Here is a 26,018-nt window from a genome sequence, read left to right on the forward strand (position 1 = left end):
CCACATACTTACAAATATTTGAAAACCAGCACTCGTTTTGTCTTCAGTTTTGATCTTCTTGACATATTTAGAAAACAACTCTTGGAGACCAATGTATGATGTCACAAACACACGAGGGGTCGATGGAGTTGCAGATGAAGAAATTACAGCAGGTAAGCAAAATAAACAAAATAAGTGACCTAAGAATCCAGCATGTGCTGGTTTACTAGAAGGTGAGTGCTTTGCTTAGGCATCTGGTATGCTGTCTGCCAACTCTGTTCCCAGAAGGTAGATCTCTGCTCTTCACAAAAGATGCTTAAGGGGAAACGATGTTCCTGAGCAGCCCTGGGGATGGTGATCCCACCACTCCCTGGTCAGCCTGTGCCTCTGCATCACTATGGGCAGAAATGTCTCCTAAAATGCAACTAGAACCTCTCCTGGCTCAACTTAAGGCACTTACCTCTTCTCCTGTCATTAGTTGCCTTGGCCCTCCTCTTGCTTTTAATATACTTGTAAAAATATTTTTAATTATCTTTAGCAGTGATGGCCAGAGAGAGTTAACTTTGGTTTCCCCATTGCTGGTTACCTGGTCTGCCAGCCACAGCCTGCCTCTGGTCCCTTCACACTGCTCAGAGTCTGGAGATGAAAGGGCATGGTTAGCGTGCTTTTGTTGGGATTCTTCCCCTATTTTTCTTAGGAAGGAAGGAAAGGAAGAAGAGGAAGAAAGGAAAAGAAGGAAAAGAAAGGAAAAGGAAGGAAAGAAGCAAGCGGGCAGGCAGGAAGGAAGGCAGGAAGGAAGGAAGGAAAGGAGGAAGAAAAGAAGGAAAGGGAAAGGAATCAATAGAAACAGGCAGTTGGATGCCTCTGAACAAATCTTGGCTATCTGTAAAGGCTACGGCGTGAGTTGTGCTTTTCTGAAATGTTCTCGTTTAATTTGTTCCACTCAGGACATGTTCCTAGGATTGGAAGAGGAGGAGGAAGAGGGAAAGAAGAAAGAAAGAAAGAACACTATTTGATGGCATAACTACGTGGGGCAGCAATGCCAGCCACGAACAGGGGACTCTCATCATGGAAAAATGAGCCTTCTTCCAGCTCGCTTTAAAACATTCCTTCGGCTCCAAGCAAAGCGACCTCGCCCACGGCAGCACCCACCCTCGGAGGGGCGGAGGAGCCGCGGCGGTGCCGGTGGACCCACAGTGACTCTCTGCGGTCCGCTGCGGCTATTACACGCGAGGCGCTGCCCGAGACGTTCCGAAGGAGGAGGAACGTAGCGGGCGGCTTCCTGACTGCGAGAGAAGAGAGGAGCTCGGCTTCAGGAGCCTCGGCTGCTCCCGGCTGCTCCTCCGGGGATGCAGAAGCCTTCGTGATACGGCCGGTCCCACGGAGCCTCTGTCCTGCCGAGGCTTTTTGGAGGAGTTTGGATGAGCCCTCTTTCCAGGTAGGCAGGATTTTCCTCTCCTTTTACAGCATTCGTTTGGCTGTTGATGGTTCTAAAACCCCAACCCAAGCCTTTGTGGGTTGCACAGTTACTGCTGCTTCCAGCTGCTAACTTCAGGCACGCTGTGTTTAGGCTGAAACAGTATGTATTTCTGTGCTGCGTTCAGCTTTTGGGATGATTTGAGCACTTTTCAGTACTGCCTTATAGGTCCTGGAAGTCCCTCGGTGGGGACTGGAGAACACAGTTTTGCCCTTCATTGAGTTCACCAGCCGCTGCAACCTGATGGCAGCGACAGCAGCGCGGTGTTTTGCTGCTGCTTTGAAGCAGCTTTATGGTTTGGTTCGCCTTTGGTTTTCAGAAACTTGGAAACAAGTTACAGATTGCAGACCAGACAAAGCAGTGAGCTGTGCCTCCTAGTTACGTTGATTTTCACCAGCACCAGTTTGGGAAGATAATGGTAGCTGCTCCTGAACGAGGTGAATCTTGCAAGCTTATTGTTCAGTGCTGCGGAGGAGCCTGTGCTGAGCCCCTGGGTTGTACTGCAGCCCGGCCACCTCTCCACTCTCTTGTTTCCATGACTGTAAACAGCTCCTTGCAGACAGATAGCTTAATGGTGGAGCAACTGAATTTTCATAGATCTGGGAACAATTTGCTCGGCTGCAGTAGGTGTGATTTTGGAGGTTAAAGGAAGAACTTCAGAAATATCACAAATAGAATAAGATAGATCTTGGGTCTGCCTGGATAGGCGCATGAGAATGGCCTCTACAGAGCACTAAAGGGTGATCTGACTGATAGTAGCTTGTGAGCAGCTAAGCCACAAGCAAGCCAAAAGGCCTTATTCCCGCAGTATTATGTTTCTGCTCTCACGGAGAGAGAGCAGAAGTCAAGGAAGAAGAGCACGGCAGAACCAAGTATTCAAACAGAAGGATTCAGCTCCCAGTTTGCACTTTCCATCACTTTTCTAGGCCAGCACCTAGTCTCCATCAAATGAGTTAGGCTGCAGTACACCCTTTCTTTAGTGAAACCAACAGGGAAATAACATCCCACCGAGCATTTCTCAGTGGGAGGTGGGGCTTTTCAGAAGGCATCAAATCTTATAATATTAGCAATAGAACCACAAGAGCTGATGGCACCCTGAACTGTGTTGCTGATCCCAATTTTGGAGACCACTCAGATGGGGGAGAGAGGCTGTGGCTGCTTCATCCCACATCTGTCCACTCCCTGTTAGTGGAATTGATGGGTGGGGAAGCACCATGTGTGCCTTCCAATGGCACGCTGTGCTCACAGCCTGGCAGTGATAAGAAGGATCCTGCATGCAATGAAATGGGATAAAGGAGACTGTGTAATGGGACAACAAAGCAGTGAAGTGTGCCTGGTGCTTGGCGCTGCCGGTATAGAGGCAAGGGCCCTGCTCTGCACGGAGTCCCTCTCACTTACACACACATGGCAGGAGGAAGGGAGGTGATTAAACCCAGGGTGCTGCAATCCGTGAGTCAGATACTTGGCCAAAGCCTCCATATGCTCAATGTCTCCAAAAGATGGTGTCTCCAGCTTCCTGAGCTCTGAAATGGTGCTGAGGACTCCAAGCTGCCCTGTCTTCTAGGAGATGAAGTTCTCCTGCAGCTCTGCTTGGTGGAGGATGAACAGGACAAGAAGCTTGTTTTAAAGCCAGAGATAGGAAGTCTTGGTCTTAACTATAATACTCACTCAGCATTAAAGGAAGTGTGAGGGTTGCTCTGAAAGTAATGCCCCCTCTTCATTATATTGTCCTGCAGTGTCAGAGGCAGATGGTGGTGGTAATAGTAGTACAGGCTGAATCTTCCCACCAATATTCCATTCCATTTTGTTGCCGTGTGACAGATGGCAGCAGAGGACAGCATCTGACATGGAAGTACATCCTTTATGTTAAATCCAGACTGAGCATTTGTTCTTGCAGGCTTGTTAGCATGTGCACAAGCCTTAGCAAGGAGGAAGGCTGTCTGTGTTGTGAGGATATTGGCGGTACTGATAGTAACTGGTCTTCCCAGCATAAATGAGCCTTCAGAATCCTGTAGTGTGATGCATCTTTCAGTGTAAACTAAGTTGAGATGTGTCCAAACAGGAAATAACTGCTGAGCAGCCGTGAGGAGAGAGCTAGGGAGGTGCTGGGGGAGCTGAGTAGATCTCATAGGCAGAACTAACATGAAGCTGACTTTGTATCTTCCCGTCAGAGCTAACAGCTCAAATATTGTGCATAACATGAAACTTCTGTTTTTTCACAGGCATCTAAATGTCCAGAAGAACTGCTGAGATGCTCCAGCAAGCCTTCCTATCCGCTCTTCTTTGTGTGGCACTAGTTCCACTCCACGCTCAGTTTGATGATGAACCTGTTACCTCCTGTACAGGTATTAATTTGGGTATCTGTCTCCTTTGTAGGCAGCAGTCTTACTTAAAGCAGTGGATCGTAGGCTTTTTAAGTCCTTGACAATGAGGAGTCTTCTGGTCTGGACAGTGATGCAGTTTGGGATAGGAGTTGTGCTTTTTCTGGCACTCTATTTGGGTATAATCCTTTCAAAATGTAGCTGGCAGCCTAGCAGGCAGGGCATGTATGTAGTGCAGGAGAGCAAAAGTCACCCCACTGCTCAAAACTGGCACTCAGTCATCCCTGCCCCCATTTCCTCCAGTCTTGGTGAAATAGCTCCTGGTTAATTAGAGTTTCAGCAACCTTGCAGGACACCAAACCTCATGCCCTGTGCTGTGGTTTACTCTCTTCATGTCTTCATGTCTCCATACAGAAAAGACAGATTGCCCCATCAGTGTGTACTTTGTCATTGACACCTCGGAGAGTATTGCTCTGCAGACTGTGCCTATCCAGAGCCTCGTGGATCAAATAAAGCAGTTCATCCCTCTGTTCATTGAAAAACTGGAGAATGAGGTGTACCAGAACCAAGTCTCCATCACTTGGATGTTTGGAGGACTTCATTACTCAGACGTGGTGGAAATTTACAGCCCTTTAACAAGAAGCAAGGACACATACCTCACCAAGCTCCGTGCTATTAAGTACCTTGGCCGAGGCACCTTCACAGACTGTGCTATCTCCAACATGACACAGCAATTCCAGAGCCAGACAGCCCGGGATGTGAAGTTTGCGGTGGTCATCACTGACGGCCACGTCACTGGCAGCCCCTGTGGGGGAATGAAGATGCAAGCTGAGAGGGCACGCGACATGGGGATCAAGCTCTTTGCAGTGGCCCCCAGTGAGGATGTCTACGAGCAGGGCCTGCGGGAGATTGCCAGCCCACCACATGACCTGTACCGCAGCAACTACACCATCACCCCAAAAGATGCCCTGCACATTGATGAGAACACTATCGAGAGGATAATCAAAGCGATGGTGAGGGGCGCTGAGCTGTGCTGCCCAGGGTGCAGAACTGAATGAGGGGAGACACCAGGGAGCAGTGACAGGAGAAGGAGTGTGTGGAAGGGTGGGATGGCACCGTGGTCTGGCTTGAGAGAAAAGCAAGTTAAAAGTATTGTGTGTCTCTACCTTTTTCAAGCCCTTTCTGCACTTATGAGCTAAATGGGATCTTCAGTATATCTGATTTCTTTGGCTAGGTGTCCCTTGGGTTATGCCCCTGCTCCCCTAAGCAGGATCCATCCAAGTCCTGGCTGATGCTCAGGCCAGACCTGTGCCCCACCTGGGGGCATGTGGAGGAGGTGGCAGTGCTGGGATCTGTGAAGCTTCCTGAACTCCCTCCCCACTCAACAGAGTGATTTCTAAGGGCTCCATTTGTGCAGGACCACCATTAACTGAGGACTCTGCTAAGGATGTGGGGGTTGGACCTTGATGATCCTTGAGGTTCCTTTCCAACCTAAGCCATTCTATGATGTGATTAGAGCCATGGGACCTTAGATGTGTCTTTTCCCTTTCCTTACTGCCAGGGGTGGGTGCTGTTCTTCTCTCAGGGCTGACTGTCTTAACTGATTTCATTCATTCTGTTTTCTCCCTTGTAGAAACACGAAGCCTATGCTGAGGTGAGTGAGCAGCACCTGCATCTCATTTCCAAGTTGAAGTTGCTTTGCTTATTGAAGAAGACCAGATTGTACCCCAAAGGAGCAGACACAGTGTTGCTCTAAGCTGCATGGAATGGATTTCTGCCCACCTGGGGATCAGTATGCAGCATGGGAACCCACTCCTTTACTCTACAGTTGAAATGGTTCCCTTTCTGCCTCCCCCCCATTGGTGATTCTCCTCATGTCAATGAGTTCAAGTCTATTAAGATGCTCATTGTGCCATGCTGGATTTGGAGTCGTGTTTTACCAGCATTCTGAAAGCTAGAATTCCTGTCCAGCCATGTGACAGGCCTTGGCCTATGTAGAGAGGAGTATGCAGAGTAGTGCTCCCAATGGCACAGCCTTCTCTGGTGGGCCCAGAAGAACACTGTGGCAGACACTTAGCAGTCCTGTTCTTTGGGCTCGGGCCCAGAGCCAAAACCATGATGAATGCACTTGTGGCAACTTCACATTTGTATGCAGGAGCTTTCAACATGCATTTTGCTGCCTTAGCTCTGAGCCAGGTGGAACCAGAGTCACTTTTACTGCTGCAGTCATAGGGAGAGGTGTGGAGACAGCCATGGTGCATGTCTGAGCTCTGGGTGCAGGCTGGCTCAGAACACAAGGCTGTAGGCATGTTGCAGAGCAGCAACTACATCTCATGTTGAATTTGGTGTGTTTCAGTGCTACAAAATGAGCTGCCTGGAGATTGCAGGCCCAGCTGGTCCCAAGGGATACCGAGGACAAAAGGTAAGTTACTTTGACCTTTGGGAAGAGAATAATACCAAGAGAATAATGTAGTCTCATTTTTGGGTGTTCCTCTGTGGAGCCAGGAGTTGGGCTTGATCCTTCCGGGTCCCTCCATGTCTCCTTATGACCACCATGGCTGATGGACCAGTGCATGCAAAGAGATATCCAAGCATCAACTATGGTGATCACAGCCTTCAGTAACTGAGAAGCTGTGCAAGGCCAACAAGAGTGCAGCAAAAAATTGTTTCTACCTCTCCCATTCCCAACAGCCCTCATGTGTGCAGAGTCTCACTCTGCCCACAACCCAACAGAATCCCAAACTCTGTGCTGCCAGGCTTTGTGCTGCCACCCCCACAACAGCTGCCCCAAGCTTTGTAGGAGCCTGATATTACCAGAAATTGTCAATTCCTTCCAGTCATCACCAATGATGTGTTTTTCCTTTAGGGTGCAAAGGGAAACATGGGTGAACCAGGCTCCCCTGGGCTGAAGGGACGACAGGTGAGTTGTGAAACTGTCCCCATGACACAGTAAGCAGTGCTGCCCTGATGCCAGCTGGGGCTTCATCTGTGCCTTGATTAAGGTAACACTCTGTGTCTTCTTTCCTTAAGGGTGACCCAGGTATTGAAGGTCCAATTGGATACCCTGGTCCTAAGGTAAGAATCATGTGGTCAGTGACTGCGCTCTTTGCTTGCGTTGATTTTTGTGTGTTGCTGTGTGAAGCTAGGAGCTGAATTCAATGATCCTTATGGGGTCCCGTCCAACTTGGGATGTTCTATGGTTCTATGATGTTCGGTAAAACACAGGGTGGTTCAAGGTAATTTTTCACTGCTCAGTGTTACTTCTCTTTACTCCCTGGTATTCCCCCACCCTGTGGGAACCAACAAATCCATCCCCAAGTTGTGAGTTTGAATGCCACTGTGCCCAGCACATCTTCCTGCTCCAAAGGCAGCTGGCCAGCATGGAAGAGCTGCTTTGGTCCAGGACTTTAAGTGTGACTTTACGAATTATTACTGGCGTTTCTCCTTAAAGGGCCTCAGCAACACTGGGATTCTTACAGTACTCCTCCCTCCCCTCTTGCTTATTTCCCACCTGGGATGCCCAACATGCCAGTCAGCTGCTGCCTTCCCAGGCACTAATACAGCATCATCTTTCTTTTCTTTTTGTCTTCCTCCAGGGTGTTCCAGGGCTGAAAGGAGAAAAGGTGAGAAAGAAAAGCCTGCATGGTATGCCCGGGGTAGCACAGCACTTTGCACCAGCACAGGGTCTGGAGGAGCATAAGAGCACTCTGGGGAAAGGGCTCCTGGCTGCTCTTCTGTGGAGCTGGGAGAGACAAGAAGGTCACGGACCCATCTGCAGAAAATGCTGCACTTTAAGGAGGGAGGGGAAGAAAGTCTCTGGCTTGGTGAGTGAGCATGGCACGGGGGTGCAGGCTGACTCCTATCTTCATTTTTCCCTAGGGCGAGATTGGATCCGATGGACGGAGGGTAAGAGAAGATCTTTTCTAACTGGCACATTGTTACAAACCCTATCATCAGATCACTGATAGCTCTTGTCCCCCTTTGATCCCAGGGCGCGGCTGGTTTGGCAGGCAGGAATGGCACTGATGGACAGAAGGTAACGGCATGGGGAACTGCACCATCACTGGGTGCAGTTATTTCTCTATGTCCCTGCTCTCATATCCCATGTGTGTTTCTTTGCTTCTTCCATCTCAATCTGGCTGAAGTTTTTAAGAGCTTGTTTGAACGTTATTCTCCATAGCCTGCAGAAATCCTTGATCTGGATGGAGATGTATTCAGTCAGGTCACAGAAGTGCTGTTCCCGAGTTCTTCAGGAGCTCGATGCATAACTCGGGTTGTGCTCCTGCTGCATGAGCAATGCCTGGTTCACCCGATGGGGATATCCTATCTTGAGTGCTAGAGCCCTCTGCAGGACATGTACACAGAAACATCTTGCTGAAGTGTAGTTTTCAAGGCGTGTCCTTACAGAGCCTGCAATTTCATCTCTAAGCTCTTATCTCTTAATATTAAAGCCCTAAAGTCACATTCAGGTATCTCCTAACAAAGTCCCTGAAATCCTCTGTCCCTGTCAGGTGAGTTCAGACAAATGCAGCCTACCCATACAGATGTACCAGAGCAGAATAGCCTAAATTTGTACAATTTTGCCTGGCTTTGCTCACTGGCCAGCACACATTGGTTTTGTTTTGCACTTTCTCCTGTACCCCACCAAGTCCTTCCTCATTCTCTGTTTGTGCCTGCTCACCACAGACAGCAACGCTTCTGCTTAAGGAATACTCTTGCTGTTTGTTCTCTGACTGATCACAGGTACGACATGTTGATGACGTTAAAAAATAGGAACTACTGACAGGAGAAAGATGTATTTTTTCCTTCAAACAGCTGGAGTGTTGCTGTCTTTTTCATTTGAATGATCTTCCTCCAGGGCAAGCTGGGGAGAATTGGACCACCAGGCTGCAAGGGAGATCGTGGTGACAAGGTAGGAATGCTGTGTTCTTTCCTTCAACACATCAGGTGTGTAGTACTTTAGTTGTACGTCCCAAAATATATGGTAACAGAGGTCACTGCCTCCTTTTCCTACCATATTCATAATCTGCCCTAGGCCTGTGGGTTTTGTGCCTCTTTTCCCCAGGCTGGAAATATGGGATCCTTCTCCACATACAGAGGAGCACCTGCTCTCTTCATCAGCTCTAGTAGCTGGCAAAAACAGATTTTCAGTCTCTAAAGAGTGACTTTGAGTGATTTGATTCCTTCTGCTAGTAAAATGCGCATTGTTGATATTGCTCTTTGTCTCTTCCCTCTCTAGGGCCCTGATGGCTACCCAGGAGATGCAGGAGACCAAGGTGAAAGAGGAGATGAAGGCATGAAGGTAAGAGCATTCCAAATGGGAGTGGAGAGAATGGGCAGAGGCCAGCAGTAGGGGCACCTACACAATATTGCCTGTATTGCCTCTTAAATCCTTCCCTGCTCATGGAGCCAAAAGGTTGTCTGCCAGTTGATGGATCCTAACACAAGTGCCGGGAGGGTTTTTTGTTGGCCCTGCTCCTGTAGCTCCACCTGGTGCACATCAGTGGTGTCCAGCAACGTTCTAATGACATAACCAATGACCTCTCTGTTTGTTCCAGGGAGATCCTGGCCGGCCTGGTCGCAGTGGACCCCCAGGACCTCCAGGAGAAAAAGGGAGCCCGGTAGGTTCACACCAGGCAAAGCAGAGTTAGAAAGATTTACCTTTCTAGCTCTTCATCTTTGTTCATCCTCCTATCTTGTTTTGGGTAGAAAGATTATGGTTTCCCCTGGCATAGCTTTGTAACGTCCTCAGAACTTGTGTCACTGCTGGTGTTGTTAGCCTGGTTTTATTCCCATAAGCAAACTCCAACTTATGTCCCAGTAGCTCTTAGGCAAGCCTTATCCATACCATTCAGCATGAGGCTGCTATTTAGGTAAAGAGTTTGATATCCCAATAGCCAGTCACTTCAGATAGAGTGTTAGAGGTTGCAGCATCGGGCTGGAAGGAAGCTGGAAGGAAGAGCTGAGATGCCTTTCTTTCAGTTGGTCTCTATGAGGCTGGCATCTGTGCTCATAGATTTAACTTGTAGGCATGGTATGTGTGGAAACATAAGATGCATGTTCATGCTGGCATTTGCACAAGGATAGGCTGCTTGGCACAGGACAAGAGATATGCACCTTGACCTCTTTTCTGACAAGTCCAATTTCATTTTCTTTCCCAGGGAATTCCTGGCAACCCTGGAGCTCAAGGACCTGGTGGAAGCAAAGGAAGAAAAGGTGGAACAGGACCTCCTGGACCCAAAGGAGAGCCTGTAAGTGTGTGTCTACTCTGGGCAGTGAAAATGCTACAGGAACCTCCTCCAGGTTCATGGATGAGTGATGGACAGGTCATCAGAAAAGGAAAAAGGAACCGACTTCCTTGATCTGTGAGCAAGGTTAAGAAACTCTCTCAGTTAGCCTGCCTGCCCTGCCTTCTGCATTCCCTAAGACATTTGCTGCTTTCTTTGTCTGCCATTTGTGATAAACCCTAGTAGGAGTGCTAAGTGACTAGCTGGAGTTCACCTTAGCCTGCATCCCTCTGAGTTTATCCTGGAAGCTGGCACCAAGATTGAGGCAACAAATGATCTCTGTCTGGCTAGGAGCTTAAATAGCATAACAGCTTATCTCAGCTAGCACTGTGAGGGCAGAACTCAGATGATGTAGACCAGTTTGAGTCCCTGTGCAACACCCAGAGCAGGAAGAAGAACCAGATGTGCTGGAAGTAAAGCAAAGCATTTAACCTTGAAGGAGTGAACCATGTGTATTGTGTACAGTGACCACCTCCAGAATGAGCAGTCTGGCTCTGGCTTCCCAAAATACAAAGGCAGGACCTGCCCCAAGCAGGGCCATCGTGGACACAGGCTCTTTAAGGTGGTGTGGAAGGGGAAGGAAGGGCAGCCAGGTGTCACTGTTTGGGTGGCATCCCTGTTGGCATCCTGTTGATGTGATCACTTTCTGTGTCTGCCAAGGGTCGACGTGGAGATCCAGGGACGAAGGGCAGCAAAGGCAGTCCAGGGACCAAGGGAGAAAGAGTGAGTAAAGCAACTGCCCAAACCATTGCAAACATGCCCAAGATGCCCAGGATTGGCATTTGTGATGCTCTACTGCACAACCATGAAGTACCCAAGGCCAGGCCTGGAACTGCAGGTGCCAGTGGGCACTGCTACCACTGTGCCAGCTGCCTGCCTGGCTTTCAGAAGCTGTGACCATCATATCCAAAACCAGTACCTACAGCTTCCAGAAGTAGATCCAGAGCTGCGTGAGGATGAAGGGCAGCAAAGCTTGAGGCAAAGTAACATGTTCAGAAGTTATTTTGCCCCAACACTACTTCTCAAACCAAAAAACACCAGATTCAAGAACACTGCCATACCTCCTCACTGCCATGCACACAGAACTGGAGACGTGCCTGACAAATCTTTATTCCTCACAGGGAGATCCTGGTCCAGAGGGTCCCCGTGGCCTGCCCGGTGAGGTTGGAAACAAAGGAGCAAGGGTAAGCCCAGTGAAAGGTTTTGTGGTAGCCAGGTGAGAGGGAGATGTCAGCTTACGAGGCTTTGCCCCTCACACACGTCTGGCAGGAGAATCTTTATGCGGGATGAGTGAAGGTCTCATCCTGCTTTATCTCATCTGTGCAAAGAGGTGCAGATGGGACACCAGGACACCACCATCTCCAGAGGTGCCAAAGCCTCGTGGAGCACTGAGGACACGTAGCACAAAGGGTCTGCCTGTATCTGCTCCTGTATATTCTTGCCTCTTGCTTTGCAGGGAGACCAAGGATTGCCAGGACCCCGAGGCCCTACAGGTGCTGTGGGAGAGCCAGGCAACACTGTAAGTCATCCTGGGACATCTGTGTGACCGTACCCACCTTCCTCTGCAGTGACAGCTAGTCCTGCTGGCTGCACTGTCCTACTAAGAGCAGCCTGCATTACATGTTCCCAAGGAGGCTCAAAAAGCTGTCCCATGGGCATCCAGCTTGGCTGGAGTTTGTGGTTGAGACCACACCTACTGTGGTAGCAGTGCCAGCTCATCCTCCTGGCCCTGCAGGAACACGGGTGCTGCGTCAGTCACTGTCACAGCAACTCCTGGGGGTGGGGAGATGATCTCACAGCATCATCTCAGCAGCTTGTTTCCCCAGCATGAACCCCAGTATGGCCAGGAAGCTGCCCTCACCCACTCCTCCCAACTCTGTCTTACAGGGATCACGTGGGGACCCTGGAGACTTGGGCCCAAGAGGTGACGCTGGACCACCAGGACCAAAGGTAAAGTTCCTGAGTGCAATTCAGCATTTGATAGGGGTTATCGTTGTGTAGATATTTCTAAAGTCAGTATCTCCTGCAAAAACTCACTGACCTATGTATGTGCCTTGGAAGCAGGGTGATTTGAACATGAGCCTTGCTGTGGACAGACTTAGTTCTTGCTCTGGCCATGACAGTTGTGACTGTATCTCTCACTCTGCATAGGGTTGCCCCAGTCATATGCTGTCCTCAGGATCCCCTGTCCTTGCTGTGGACAACTGCTCCCAATACTTGAGCATCCAGTGCAGAAGTGATGGCTCACTGGAGCGTTTCACCCCAGAGAGGGAGTGAAAATAGCTTTGATCTCACTGGCATCGCTAGGTCACAAATGTTTGAGTTTGTCTGACAATTACTTATTTATTATTTACAATTATTTATTTACTTATTTCACAAAAGGGTGACAGAGGCAGGCCTGGCTTCAGCTATCCTGGACCCAGAGGACCGCAGGTACATATGCTCCTGTGAAGATGTACATACACTAACAGCAGCAGAGGAAGTCTGCTTCAGTGGAGGTTAACAGCCTGGGAAAAGGAGGAGGGAGAAAGAAAAATGATGAGGACTACAAGAAAGTGAAGCAGAAGGGGATGAGGAAGTGGCACTTCAGCAGCAGTGTCCTCATCATTCATCCTTCAGCATCCTGTCTTCCTTTCCAGTCCTGGCCCCAGGGGTTGTGAAGTCTTCCCTTTGCTCCACAGCATTGGAACCTGTCCCTGGAGTACTCATCTGTGTGTCAGAGGTGCTGGGGACCCCAGCCTCTCTACAACGACTGGGATGTGGCTGTGCGCAACACCCCAGCCATAACTCCTGCTGTTTAGCTTTGTGTCCCTCATCACAGACCTCAAAGAGAAGCTTGAAACCCATCCATTGCCATCTCACCTGTTCTTCTTCCCTCACAGGGTGACAAGGGTGAAAAGGGGCAGCCAGGGCCCAAGGTGAGTGCACTTGTTTCCTTCATCTGATTTTGTCCTGACAGAAATGCCAAGCAGTTGTTACCTGGCCCTCAGGGCAAGTGGCTGAGGAACCAATCCTCTTGCAGGACCTTCCCTGCAACTGCATGGCCTGGGTGTGTTGTGCAGGCTTGTCTCCTTTTGGAACCACTTGAAACATGTTTTGCAAAACTTCCTTATTCTTCAGTCAATGCCTATGTAAACATCACTTATTTGCTTTGCATGTGCTGCTGGTTTAAAGGGTGATCCTCTGGGCCAGGCAGGCCTGTGTTCCTGATGTGTTCACAGCCGCTGTTCTTTTGTCTGAGTGCATCCACATGTGGTCTTTGATGAATCTGTTTTTCTCTTCCTCAAACAGGGAGCAAGGGGTGAGCTTGGACCAAAAGGAACACAAGGGACAAAAGGAGAGAAGGGGGAGGAGGTAAGCAGATTTTTGTGCGTACCTGCTCATGCATACCATGGGTGTGTGATGTTGAGACACACGAGGAGCTGTGTGCTGTTGCCAGTACTATGTGGTGCTAGCATACACATGTAGGTCTCCCCTACCTGACCAATGCAGCCACACACCAGAACTGGCCCCGTATCTCCCAGCACAGCAGCAGCAGTCTGGTGACCAGTCTTGGCAGGGCTGTGCCTGATGAGTGGGTCAGGAGGAGCCGTAAACAGCAGAAGCTACACCATCATCTTCAACAGGAGAACACTCAGTCCTTCTTTGTTTCTCTTCCAGGGTGATCCTGGCCCAAGAGGTGAACCTGGATCCCGAGGCCCACCTGGTGAAGCAGGCCCAGAGGTAGAATACTGTCCTGTTGTGCCTGAGCAGATGCTGCAGCTCCCTCCTCTTCTATCCACTCTCCTTCAAGCAGCTCCTGTGCTGCTCAAAAGCCCAGAGTGCCGGCAGGTCTCCCCACAGCTGGAAGGGATGCCAGCCCTCAGACATGTCTGCTGTCTCCAAGAGAGGCTTTACTTCCCTTCCTTCCCTGACAGACCTCTGTATAAATCCAAGTTTCTGGTGGTGCTGATGTCTAGCTCACAAAACCCATGCCTGAAATCCTTGTGCTCTTCTTACAGGGGACCCCTGGCCCACCAGGAGATCCAGGCCTGACTGTAAGTAGGACTTTTCTGTGCTCTGCCCCTTGGAGGCAACCTCGTTTTTGCCATGTGCAGCCTGAGAATGAGGCAGGGTACCATTGCTGCCATTGTTTGGCACAGGAGACACAGGGCAGGATTGAAGGCATCCTGCCATGAGCAGGGCCAGAGTGGCCTGTGGCTTCCCAAGGGAGCCGAGGATAGAGGGGAGAGGTGGCCAGGGAGGAAGGAAAAGGAGAACCTTTCCCTTAGAGAGGGAGGGAGGCACTCACACTGCACATTTTTGCTGGCAGGACTGTGACGTGATGACCTACGTGCGAGAGACATGTGGATGCTGTGGTGAGTGAACTGTTACCTTTCTTCATAGCTAAGGGCCAGCATCGGGCAAGGGGATGTTGGCTAAATGGACAGTGAAAGGAGATAGCAGGAACCCTCTGCCTTTGTGTCACCTACGTCATGGTAGGGGCAGCCACGCTTATGTTACAGAATTCAGCTCTGCCACTGCCAGTATACAGTTTCATGGCCCAGATGATAGGATTGTAAGATTAAAAATGCTGACGTTCTGGTGCTGTTCAGCTGTAGACAGCACCACAACCCCTGTGGATGCTTGATGTTACACTGAATCTTCCCATAGATGGTCTCAACCCCGTGGCTCTCATTTGCACCACTGTAAAATCACCATTGTGATTTCCTCTTTCTGCCCCACTCTCCAGACTGTGAGAAGCGCTGCGGTGCCCTGGATATCATGTTCGTCATAGACAGCTCAGAAAGTATTGGATACACCAACTTCACTCTGGAGAAAAATTTTGTGGTGAACGTGGTCAGCCGGCTGGGCTCCATCGCCAAGGACCCCAAATCAGAGACAGGTCTGGAGTGTGTGTGGGGTGGCAGAAGTGGGGATGGGCAAAAGAAAAGGGTCTTGGATCTCTCCAGCTTCCATATTTGTATGTAGCTGCCCTGGTCTGCGTCTGTCTGTTCAGCATTTTCACAACAGTTTCTGCTCTTCCCTCCCCATCTTTGTAGGCCAGTCGGGCAGTTCTTTGCTGTTATTGAAAGTATGCCGTCTTTCTACATTTTCATTCAATGCTGAATGACTTTGACACTCTTTTGGCAGGTGCCCGTGTTGGGGTGGTTCAGTACAGTCATGAGGGGACCTTCGAAGCCATCAAGCTTGACGATGAGCGCATCAATTCACTGTCAAGCTTCAAGGAAGCAGTAAAGCGCCTGGAGTGGATTGCTGGAGGCACCTGGACACCTTCTGCTCTTCAGTTTGCTTACAATAAGCTCATCAAAGAAAGCCGTCGAGAGAAAGCCCAGGTGTTTGCTGTGGTGATCACAGATGGACGCTACGACCCTCGGGATGATGACAAGAACCTAGGGGCTCTTTGTGGCAGAGATGTGCTTGTCAACACCATTGGCATTGGAGACATATTTGATCAGCCAGAACAGAGCGAGACCCTCGTCTCCATTGCCTGCAATGAACCCCAGCGAGTCCAGAAGATGAGGCTCTTCTCAGACCTTGTGGCGGAGGAATTCATTGACAAGATGGAGGACATGCTCTGCCCAGGTCTGTATCTGTCTTTGCACTTATGGGAACTGGAATTGTCTAGCAGTGGGATTTGTGGATGGAGGGCACATACTGTGTGTTGCAAAGGTTGCAGAGATGCTGTGTCCCTGCTGGTTGGCCAGCAGCTCTCAAGGTGGGTCACTCATGATGGGCAGGCTGAACTTCACGTAGCCCTGCATAAACTTCCTGAGATAAGGGCCAGACTTTGGGGCTACTGTTATTTCCCTCTGTGAGAAGCCTAGACCTGCATCTCTGAATGTAAGCACTGAAGGGAGGTGGTAGAACGTCATTCAGTTTTCCTTTTTTTCCTTTCCTTTCAGATCCACAGATTGTCTGCCCTGAGCTGCCCTGCCAGACAGGTAAACATTACAAGTAGCTTTGTGCTTTCTGCACACAATTGTAGGTCCAGGAGCTCCTGAATGGGAGGGGATGTGCAAGCCTGTTCCTTCCTTTGCATGGCTAGGAGTTTGGGAAATAGTGCTACTGTACATCAGGAAAGTTCCATGTTTTCATCCCCTGCTCTTTCCCGTCCCTCTGAGTTCTCTTCACAGGTGGGTACTAGCACATGGTGTTAGCACATGAGCATTGCTCAGTTCTGATTCCTGCCCAAATTCCTGGGTGCTGCCAGGTTTTGATCTCCAAATTTACCTATGAATTTCTCACTTGCTCTGTATCTCTGTTATGTGCCAACCCCCCCTCCCCCCCCCCTTGCTACAACACTTGCCACCCAGAGTATAATTAGTAGCACTGGGCAAGATGCTCCTTGGGAGTGATGGAGGCAGAGCAGCGGGTAGAGAGTTTGGAAAACAACACCTTAGTGGTCTGAAAGCTTTGGCTTCTTTAACACTGGCTGTGTTTTAATTAACAATTAACTCAGGGTATTGAATCAAAGGAAAAAGACTGTAAGGGTACTCTGGTATAAGAGATGGCTGCTGCTTGCTGAAGGTGGTTCTCCTTGATCAAATTTTGCTTGTTAAAGGGCAGATCTGGAACTCCTAGAGAAACTGTCTGTCTGTCTCTGCATCTGTTTAAACACAATGCACTATTTGCTGATACACACAAAGCTTATCGGGGACAAAGTTTTGCCAGTTCTTGCAAATTTTATCTCCATTCTTGCCACGAAGCCCCTGCTTCAACTCAGTATTGTGCAGAATCTTAACCTTAATTTTCAAAGAAGTGCCTTTGTTTCCATACAACACAAAGGGGAAGCAGTCCCAGAATGATCAGCAGACTGAAGACAGAAAAGCTGGAATTGTTCCTGACTAAAAGCTCTGATTGCTACACTAACATTCTCAGTATTTGCACCTGGTAATGCAGGGAAGGCAATGCCAAACTGTGATGCTGAGCCATCAACACAAACTCTGCAGTGATTTCTGAGGAGCTATGTCCCGTGGATCCATGCACAAGGAAGAAGCTTCTCCATGCCGCTCTAGAGACTGCTCAAGTGTCTTCAAAGGTTTTGGTCTTCATAGCCTCCCCATTTATAAGGAATGGTGTAGCAGAGAAACTGACCCGAGAGGTTGAGCATTCACATTTTCCAAGGCTCTGACCATGAGAGCTCTCCAAAGCAAGGCAAATTTGGCTCTCCATTCCTTGTAGTGCACTTGGGAGTCTCTGTTCCTGATTCAAGGTGAGATCAGTTTGCTGGTACCTGATACACATAGGGACCAGATCAGAAATGTTGGTGGAGCTCGAGAAGGCATCTGGGGGTGTTCCCTGTTGGGTAATGCCTCACACCATGCCATAGGCAGGCCAGGCCAAGTGCTGGCTCTACACCTGTTCCCCAGAGGATAGGGGAGGTGGAATGTTGTCCCTGGGTAGGTGTGGACCTCCAGTGAAAGTGCCAGTGCATCCTCCTCAGCATGAGAAAAGTTACCATGGTGTGCAAGGATTTGTGTAAGGCCTGGTAGGCCAAGTTTTAAGTCATACTTAGGGACTTGGGGGCCTTTGGGCAAAGCACCATCTGTCTGCTGTATTGGATGGGCCAAAATTCATTGCTGCCATCATCTAGAAGGATTTGCAATGATTTTGTTTGTACACTGGTAAGGAGAGGTGTTGGATGAGAGGTGATGAAAGGAGTATGACAGAGCCTAGGGATTCTCTGCTTGTTGTTCAGCTTCCTGCTGTTTTCTGAGAGCATTTTCAAGAGTTGGTGCCAATTCAAATGCAAGCTTCTGGGATGGTGATGGTGACCTTTGAAAGATTGTGAGTGAGTTTCGTGCATACCCGATGCATTGAGATACATTAGACAGGTTCAGGTCAGGGACAGAGCTATTGCTCAGCCCTGGTCATGGCCCTTAGCTGTCAGAATTGCAGTCCTGACACTTAAGAGAGCAAATCCATTGCTCGTGCCATTGTACCCTAGCCCCAGCCTGTGTTTTGTCAGTAGGATATGGGGAGGGACAGCTATGATCTGCAACCAGCTTCTTCCTTGCCGCCTTGTGGAGCCAAGCATGTCATCACTTCGAGTTCTCCTCTGCAGAGGAAGCCATGCTGCCTCCTTGACTATGGAAATCCAGATTTTCCTCTTTTCAAGGCAGATCCTTGTCTCCCTTTAACCTTCCCTCAGTTACTTTGGTGCTTACAAGATGATGTGGTGATCCTTGATTTGGGCTCAGGTAGGGTCAGATGCTGAGCAAATCTGAACTGACCACTTGCTTTAATAGAAAGTGCATGATGCTCTGTGAGGCTCTTCCTAACCCATGCAAAAGGCTTTGCTTTGAGTTCCAGGATTTTATTTAAATGTCATGGCAGCACAATCAGGTGGAAACTGAGTATCTCAGGGTCCCGAAGAGCATGGACATCATGCACTGTACACTGCAGGATGGTACATCCACCCCAAGCATGGTAGACTAAGCACCAAGCAAGTTCTCATAACGCTGTCCCTTGACATCAAGTCTTTCTGCCTCTTGGCATCATGTCTGCAGTTTGCATGTAACAGAGTTCAGAGCTGCTTGGTGGCTGATCTCAGTGAATCCCACATGCAGAAAAAAGTTGGATTTTATGGCCCTCTTCATAATTACCACTTTCTCCATTGTGAATCTACTGGACTAGCAAGGCAGGAACTGGGCAGTTAAGTTTTCATGTCATTTTCCTCAGTCTCATAGTCACTATTACATTATATCAGTATGATACTCATGGTTCTTCTATCATACATCGACAGAAAGTTAGTTGCCTTGCCACTGAATTGTCAAATACAGTTCAGATGTTGTAAGATGCAGTAACTGGATCATAAGCACACTGAATTCATTTCTCAGTGATATGCACTTTGCTTATATATTCCTGTGCTCTTCAGGTTTTAGTAGCTCCACATTGCCCAGGTCAGATGCCCCAGGCAGAATATCTGTGTATACAGATGCCTAGTTCCTCTCCAGCCCATGAAATCATAGTTGCACAAGGGTCTGTTCTGTCTCCATCTCGCCTCTCTGGGACTCTTTCCTTGTCACCAAAGCAGTGCTCTATGCCAGCTCCCTGTAAGGGCTGTTCTTCAGTGCACTGACAGCCTTCCTTTCTGCATGGTTGATCTTTGGCTTTAGCCTTCCTGTAAAAGGCACAGCAGGAATTTGGTTTCAGTGAGGGTTCCATGTCCCACCCTGGGACACGTATTCCAGTATGACTGTTGAGACTTAGGTACTGAGATTGAAAATCTGACTTTGGTCTTTACTTCTCTGTTCTTCTTCCTCTGGTGCAGCATGCATAGGAAAGCCAGGTAGCATTCAGAGACACAGCCATTGCTAGAAAGCCCTGAAAATATTCTTTTGACGCTCACTTGCAGATGACAGGAACCCTGGAAATGTAAACCCACTTATTTTCCGCCCCATGGAAGAGGGAGTCAACATAAATATTCCCAGCACCATACATTCGATCGCCCAGTTCCTAAACTCCACGCGGGAAACCCAGGACCCCAGAATGTACACCCAGCTGGTGGCCACTTTGGCCTTTACCGCCGAAAAAGCCAAGTTTGCCACTGGAAATGAGCGGCAAGAATGGATGGACCTGTTCATTGACACCTTCAAAATGGTGCACAGCGAGATTGTGGGGGACCCAGAAACCGTGATAGGGCTTTGCTGACATCTCCATTCTAAGTGATATGACGTGCGTGGAGACAGGGATTGAGGAGAGACAAAGAATTGTTCGGAGCTGTAATTGTCTTTCCAGTGCCTGTTTGGCAAAGAGAACAGGTACATTGCCAGCAGCTTTTAGTTTAGGAGAAACAAAGGCAGTGACATGGCTTGGCAGGGCTCAGACAGGGATGTGACACAAGGGGCAGGCCTCTCCAGCTTGGCTGGCTGGCGAGCATGGTAGCTTTCTCCAGAAGTGCTCTTGCTTTGCCTGCTGCTTTTCTGCAGGGGTAGTGCCAAGTGCTGGCAGGACAGTGGCACTGCCTTGGTTTCAGCCATGCTGCTGCTCTTTCTCTTCGTGCTCCTGCCCTTCTCTTGCAGTGTGGTGAATCTCAGTCCTCAGCCACACGTGAACAGGGGTTCCAGCACAGAGTGTGACGTGTGGCTGCAAGCAAAGAGTAAGTCCCTTGTTTGCAGAGGGCCCAGCAATGCTCTTTTCCCACACTTGTTTTTACTGGCTACTCCTGTAGCATCTTCTGTGCTGTTCTGTTGTGTGTTACTGTGAGGGCTCTCTTTGGGTCCCATAAAGCATTTTTGTGGCAAGACTGGCAAGCAAGGTGCATGTCCTCACACTGCAGTGTTTATATACAAGCATTTGCTAGGCATCAGGGGGTTCTGAAGGGAAGAGCAAGGAGTATGAGGAAGAGGCAACCGCAGCTTTCCCTCATGAGCAGCAAAACTTGAGGAGTTCTGTAGGAAGCTGTATATACTGTGTGCACCTTTGCTTGTGCACTTGCATTTCTTGGGTCTTAATTCACAACGTGTACTTACCCATATCCAGGAGACAGAAGTTATATAGGACCAGGAAGTCCAAAGCAAAAATCCACCACTGCACAAATGACTGTGATATGTTGCATAAGCTATTTAAAAGCAAGTATTTAAACTTGATGTAGTACAGCCAATGGAATCCACACCCAGTGCTAAGTTGGTTCAGGGAGACTGTAGAGCCACCATTTGTGCTGTGGATAGGCTTGTTTAGATGAGGAGGGATATTTCCATGCACTCTACTACCACTGATTTCCAGAAACAGTCAGACAGGTGACTGCCTTTTGTGCCTCCAGAATAACTATTGCTCCCTATGCAGAAGTGTTTACTGCCAGCAAATGGATTTTGCAGTCTCTCTATCTGACGTGGTGTAATTGCAATAAACTATACTGAGCAAACGTCATATTTCATGAGCAGAATTGAGATTTACAGCCTTCAAAACTGCGCTAATGAACTCTGTTGCAAGGTGTGTAGAAGGGAGATGTTGCCATACTGTAGCCAAGCTCAGAAACAACCGGAACAAAGAGCTTGCTCACTCTGAACATTTTACACTTCTATTTCAGCCCTATTTCAAACTCTAGGCCTTGTCAATCTGGGTTAGAATTTGTCCAGCGACAGACAATGTGGTATTTGTGGGGATGAGATATTTTTACCCTATGATCAGCATGTGACTTAGCTTGCTGGGGTGCAACTGAGATGACAATGCAGTGAACGCTGTGTGAATGGGTGGGACTACTCTGCACACGCACATCATTACTAATGGCAGGAAAACGGGTGTTATTTCTGCAGTTCTGCTTTTTGTACTTCTTCTGTTAGCCTCAGCTGTTGTCTGGCACTCGGTATGCAGTACAGTAAGTTGCAAGCCTTGCTTTAAGCAGCACCAGCAGGACTGGTGCTCCAGTTAAAAGCGTGATGTGAAGTTTTTAGTTGGCTTAATCCGTGGTGGTGTCTCACAGGACCACCTGCAGTTAAGGACAAGGATTTTGTTCCTTGCTGCAGGAAAGGGAACATGGGTCCATGCCCCCCAGAAATGAGAGCAAACTGTGAGTAAGTATGATACTGAACAGGGCCAACCCAAGGTTGTGCAGCCACTGCACTGCCCAGCAGGAGGAGTTTCTCTGGGGAGTACTCCTGCAGTTGACACGTGTAGAGAACTGCCTGGAGAGCCAGCTGTGCAAGTTGCAGCTTCTGGCAACCTGGTGAGGGGAGCTGGTGGGTTGGAGGGGGAAATGGGAGAGGGTTGGAGGCCTTTAAGGGCTTTTCCCAACTCAAACCATTCTGTGATTCTATTATTTCATGCTATCGTTGAAGCTTCATGGGGTGATGCTGATTTCTGCTTAACTAGGAGCTCCTAACATTTTCTGTAGGTAAATTTAGGGTGGGAGAAGGTAGCACTTGCTTGTCATTGAAACATAGACAAGCAGTGGGGGAGATGGGCCAGTAACACTTCTCTGGCACAATATGCAGCCCTCTCTTCCACCCACTGGATTCCATGCTTTTGTAGACTCCTACCCAGACCTTCAGGTGGTTGAACTGGGCATTCCCTTCCACCTTTCCCCTTCGTGACTGCACAGAACAGGAGAGCACCTGGTGTCCACTGGTGCAGGCATTGCCAAGGCCAAATGTCCTTGTAGCAGCAGCACTTGTATACTCAGAACTGCAGCATCAATGTACCTATAGACATCATGTCTCAAACAGGTGAGTACATAACTTTATTGCTTTAAAGGAGAAAAGTATTGCATTTGAATTTGGAGATATGAAATTCGGAAAGCTCATGAAGAAAAATAGCATCACTCAGAGGCTGCTTTCTCCTTAAGACGGAATTGATACTGCAGAAGTCTGCTATTTACAGTAAGTCAGTGCACAGCAAGCACCATTCAAGAGATGCCATCATACAGGTACATTTTACAGCGTGGAGGGGCTAAGAAGAAACATGAGTCTGCACAGTATGCAACAAAAGCAGCCACAGACTTTTGCACTGCCCAGCAAGATTGGATAAACCAACAGGTACCAGAAGTTCCTGCACCAGGTGTTTTATCGTGGATAAAAGTGGTGTCCATGAATAGTCCATGAATTCAACCATATGCACTGTCAGGGTTTCTGATACACTGGGAGCACTGTCCCATGCTGTTGAATCTGTGTTATCTGCTCTGTAGTCTGATTCTCTTGTTCAGCTCACATACAGAGCTTTCTTTCAGCTCTTCGCCGTGCTGAATGCAGTCTCAGGTATAACAGCACTCAGCACTCAGGAAGCACTTTCTTAAGTTGGATTTGTTCACTATATGTAAATGGAATGTGGTGGTACTATCATAAAAGCTGTCCCTCAATGCCAGAAATGAATACTCAGGAGCTGCTCCGGAATCACCTGGTCCTTGACAATAATGCAACACTACATGGCATGTGCTCCAGTACTTCACCCTTCTGAGATTCAGAGTGAGCAACACAGAACTGCTCTACAGGGCATAACAGAGCGATTGCTCTGCAGCTGCCATGGAGGAATGCCCCATGGGGTGTTCATCATGCACGTTGCACATCAGTGCTGATGTATTGTAATCCTGACTAGGAAAGAGTTGAGAAGGAAACCCAAAAGAATCACTAATCCTGAATGGAAGAAAAACCACCTAAGAAGATACAAAACTGTTTATTGGGAAAGTAGTGAATGCAGACAGACATCAAATGCATTACACATAAGTACTGAAAAGGGACAAAAGAGTTGTTCATAACTAACACCAGACTTGAAATGCTTCCATTTTCTTCTGCCTTTTTTTCTGAGTTCACTCACTGCCTGCTTTGTGTTGTTCTGAGTGACTGAAGGATAATGTTCCAATGTGTTTCATTCAAGTATTGCTCTTTGTTATTTATTTTAAGAGCTGCTTTATGGCATACAGGTGAACGAACAGGAAGAGATTCTTGTTTTTTAAACATACTTCTTGACCTTTATAAACTCCTCAGGAATTAGTGACGACTGATTAAACAAATTTGGGTGCAGGTTATGAAATCAGCTTTCACCTCACAAAGATCTGTGCAAAGAGGAATCCTGAAAGTAAGCCACTCCATAAGAAATTACTGAGAGGTATGAAAGCACCATGTGCCATTAATCTCCCTTTTAGCTAATAGCGAGGCACTGCTCTTTGAAGGTGTGGGTGTAGTTCTACAGCTGAAATACACAACATGCACAGAGCTGTTTCATGCTTGGATGCTTGTCTTTGCCCTTAAAACTGCAGTTCATTAAGACCTCATGCCCAGGAGCTGAGGGAAAAGAAAAAAGGTTATCAGCCACAGAGACAGGCTTTGGAAACATGATGGGGAAAACCTCTGTAGAAAGGCATGCAGAGGTGACTCCAGCCCAAGCTGCACAAGGCACAACCCAGCTTTCTCCAGTAGGCTTTCTTATGCTCCCAACTTTGTTGTTTTTCTTTTGTTTCTCCTGCAGAGCTTGCAGTAGCCCAATGCACACAGCGCCCCGTTGACATTGTCTTCTTGCTCGATGGCTCTGAAAGAATTGGGGAGCAGAATTTCCACAGGGCCCACCACTTTGTGGAGCAGGTTGCCCAACAGCTTACACTGGCCAGGAGAAACGATGACAACATGAATGCACGGATTGCACTGCTGCAGTACGGCAGTGAGAGAGAGCAGGACGTGGTCTTCCCACTGACCTACAACCTGACTGAAATTTCCAACGCCCTGGCTCAGATCAAGTACCTGGACTCATCCTCCAACATTGGGTCAGCCATCATACACGCCATCAACAACATTGTGCTCAGCCCAGGAACTGGTCAGCGAGTCGCTCGGCGCAATGCTGAACTCTCCTTCGTCTTCATCACTGATGGCATCACAGGAAGCAAGAACCTTGAGGAGGCCATCAACTCCATGAAGAAGCAAGACGTCATGCCCACAGTAGTGGCTCTTGGTAGTGATGTAGACATGGATGTCTTACTGAAGCTTGGCCTTGGAGATCGAGCCGCCATCTTCCGGGAGAAGGACTATGAAAGCCTCTCCCAGCCAAGCTTCTTCGACAGGTTCATTAGGTGGATATGTTAGCTGAGTGGAGTGCACATGTCCTCCTGTCACCAGCATACCCCCTCTCCCCCAGATATTACCTGTTCTGTTTCTTCTCTCTGTATGGTTGCTCGCAACTCTGAGCTGGCCCAGAACAGTTTATACACAGCCACCTTCTGGGCCCTCCTCTCTAACCAAAATCCAGACCTCTTTTTCGAGTTTTGTGATGAAGTCGCGTATCTTACATTTATGGTGCTAATTAAATCCAAGATCTAAACAGGATACAGAGCCATATGAAGTACATCTGTAAAGCTTTACACACACTGAGTTATGCCTTGTGTATCTACTGTTATCCTGGGAGGGCTTATCAGAGAAGCAAGAAACCTCTCTAGTTTAGCAGGACAAATGACCAAAAACTGTCAGTATCCTTTGTGGAGCTTTATTACCTTGACACTGCCTGTTCTTTAGCAAACCCTTTACCCAGTTATATCATCCTTTTTGTTCTCTTGGGACTTCTGCCCCTGAGAGGACTGGGCAAGTTTATGACACATCATGTGCTGCTTGAAATGGTCAGCAACTTGCTTTCTTCTTGCATGGCCCTTCATCGCTTGCTCCTTTTTCTGGGAGCAGCAGGATGGTTAGAATTCTTGCTGCCTTCAGCAGCTGTCTGCAGGTGTTCCTTTTGTTCTATCAGTCCTACAGGCCAACTTAAAGGCCTGCATTTTCTTGTGGGCTCTTATCTCCTTTGCTTCCTTCTGTCCAACCTTCACCAGAACCTGTTCATTTATTACAGCACCCTAAATAGTGGCTGGGAGGGGCAGCATCCATCCCAGCACCTCACAAACCACCGCGCAGCATGTGGAGCTGCCGTGGTGTCACCCCTAAGTGCTCAAAGTAACCACGGTGCCTTCTTCTCACCAATCCCCTGGGCCATACCCAGATTTGAACTTGAATTGTGCTGTCTGCAAAAATAAACAAATAAACTCTTTTCACCCTATTCCAGAACAGTCTCTTTATTCCATAGATTGTCTTCTCTCTTTTCCTTCCACCTTCCTTTATTTCTCACCCCCCCCCCTTTTTCTTTTTTAATTTTAGATTTTTATTAATTAATGAGCAGGTAGTTGTTCTCCTGGCGTTAAGCTAATAAATGAAGGTAAGTTTGTTTTCTGCATCTCCTCACAAACGTGGGAGCAGGAGGACAAGTGTCCCTGCGGCAGAGGATCACAGGGCACGACCAACGTCCCATAGGACCACAGGAATCTCATGGGAACCCTCCAGCTCACCTTCCTGTGCCTCCAGTTGTCTTACACACCCGTTCCATTGCCCCATCCCCATGTTCACAGTGCCCAGTGCACAGTCTCTCAGCGTGACAAAGGCAGACATCATTCCTCACCTGCTTTGTGTTCCCTTGGCTTGGGGCTGTGGGTAAGGACTGTGAAGGAAGGTTAAGAGCAATGAGCATGGTCACCTCCTCCAGCTGCTC

The 26,018-nt window shown here is 48.5% G+C and overlaps 1 protein-coding gene across 2 annotated transcripts; it reads left to right on the forward strand.

The window, feature by feature from the left end:
* Positions 1-1,215: 1,215 nt before the first annotated feature.
* COL6A2 (collagen type VI alpha 2 chain) lies at positions 1,216-25,531 on the forward strand. 2 transcript variants are annotated; one of them, XM_072342026.1, is made up of 28 exons: positions 1,216-1,417; positions 3,679-3,801; positions 4,192-4,790; positions 5,411-5,431; positions 6,134-6,199; positions 6,644-6,697; positions 6,808-6,852; positions 7,374-7,400; positions 7,657-7,683; positions 7,769-7,813; positions 8,636-8,689; positions 9,017-9,079; positions 9,336-9,398; positions 9,939-10,028; positions 10,725-10,787; positions 11,186-11,248; positions 11,521-11,583; positions 11,952-12,014; positions 12,447-12,497; positions 12,947-12,982; positions 13,356-13,418; positions 13,725-13,787; positions 14,066-14,101; positions 14,377-14,422; positions 14,797-14,949; positions 15,198-15,650; positions 15,971-16,009; positions 23,970-25,531. In XM_072342026.1, the coding sequence occupies exons 2-28, from the start codon at positions 3,687-3,689 to the stop codon at positions 24,575-24,577; spliced, it is 3,069 nt and encodes a 1,022-aa protein (XP_072198127.1). In that variant the 5' UTR covers positions 1,216-1,417; positions 3,679-3,686; the 3' UTR covers positions 24,578-25,531. The 2 variants fall into 2 exon arrangements, with proteins under 2 accessions (XP_072198127.1, XP_072198128.1); XM_072342027.1 differs by lacking the exon at positions 23,970-25,531 and adding an exon at positions 19,426-20,937 and having other exon boundaries at positions 1,279-1,417.
* The last annotated feature ends 487 nt before the right edge of the window (positions 25,532-26,018 follow it).

The sequence above is a fragment of the Excalfactoria chinensis genome, chromosome 7, assembly GCF_039878825.1.
Source record: "Excalfactoria chinensis isolate bCotChi1 chromosome 7, bCotChi1.hap2, whole genome shotgun sequence".
In the NCBI taxonomy this organism is placed as follows: domain Eukaryota; kingdom Metazoa; phylum Chordata; class Aves; order Galliformes; family Phasianidae; genus Excalfactoria; species Excalfactoria chinensis.

Excerpts from the sequence above, each read along its gene's own strand:
- COL6A2 (XM_072342026.1), top strand. The coding sequence starts at position 3,687 with ATGTCCAGAAGAACTGCTGAGATGCTCCAGCAAGCCTTCCTATCCGCT. Across the intron at positions 4,791-5,410 it reads AGAGGATAATCAAAGCGATG|AAACACGAAGCCTATGCTGA; the intron begins GTGAGGGGCGCT and ends TCTCCCTTGTAG. Across the intron at positions 9,399-9,938 it reads CAGGAGAAAAAGGGAGCCCG|GGAATTCCTGGCAACCCTGG; the intron begins GTAGGTTCACAC and ends TTTCTTTCCCAG.